Source organism: Lolium perenne, chromosome 3 (assembly GCF_019359855.2).
Source record: "Lolium perenne isolate Kyuss_39 chromosome 3, Kyuss_2.0, whole genome shotgun sequence".
In the NCBI taxonomy this organism is placed as follows: Eukaryota; Viridiplantae; Streptophyta; class Magnoliopsida; order Poales; family Poaceae; genus Lolium; species Lolium perenne.
The window spans coordinates 21,513,577-21,514,388 of NC_067246.2; the positions used below are offsets into that span (position 1 = coordinate 21,513,577).

The 812-nt window shown below is 56.0% G+C and overlaps 1 protein-coding gene across 1 annotated transcript; it reads left to right on the plus strand.

Annotated features, from left to right (window-relative positions):
• Window positions 1–233: 233 nt before the first annotated feature.
• On the plus strand, window positions 234–812 carry LOC139837813 (uncharacterized). The gene has a single exon (XM_071827100.1). It carries the CDS (start codon window positions 234–236, stop codon window positions 810–812), a length of 579 nt encoding a protein of 192 aa, XP_071683201.1.

Below are 812 nucleotides of genomic sequence, written 5' to 3' on the forward strand. Positions count from 1 at the left end.
TGACTTACCTTGGCATACTGCTCACATTGTGGCGCCCTACCAGAGCTTAGTTTCAGCCTCTAGTGGCCAAGATCGCGGCAAAACTACCTACCTGGAAGTCTAGGCTCATGGACCGATCTGGGACGCTCACACTCGTCAAGGCTATTCTGGCTGCGATTCCCCTACACCAAATCCTTGTGCTGCAACCACCAAAGTGAGTACTCAAGCTGCGAGAGAAGATACATCGCGGATTCATGTGGGAGGGGCGTGCCGAGGCTAGCGGTGGACACTGCCACGTCAACTGGTGCACCGTCAGCCAGCCAATCTCGCTCGGTGGTCTCGGCGTTCGCGACATGGAGAGGGCCGGGCTGGCTCTGCGTTTGCGCTGGCTTTGGTATAGTCGAACGGACCAAGACAGAACTTGGAGTGGCTTTGAATTGCAATTCACTCAGCAGGATCATTGCCTGTTCTTCGCCTCCACTTTCATGATCGCCGGCGATGGGCGAACCGACAGGCTCTGGAAAGACCGGTGGATCGATGGCTGCTCTGTCAGCCAGATTGCCCCGAAACTATATGCCTGCGTCTCTAAGAGGCGTCAGAAGGCAACGTCGATCGTGGATGGGCTACACGCGCATTGCTGGGCGCACGATATCCACAGCGTCATCGGCATTCGCGACCTTGGTCAGTACCTGGTGCTCTGGAGGAAGGTGGAGCAATTCGCTCTAACTGACCAACCTGACCACATAATTTGGCGATGGAACGCCAGCGGCACCTATTTCACCAAATCCTGCTACCTGAGCTTGTTCCATGGATCCAGACCCTGCGGTGCTTAG

Coding starts and splice junctions, on each gene's coding strand:
- LOC139837813 (XM_071827100.1), top strand. CDS start 234: ATGTGGGAGGGGCGTGCCGAGGCTAGCGGTGGACACTGCCACGTCAAC.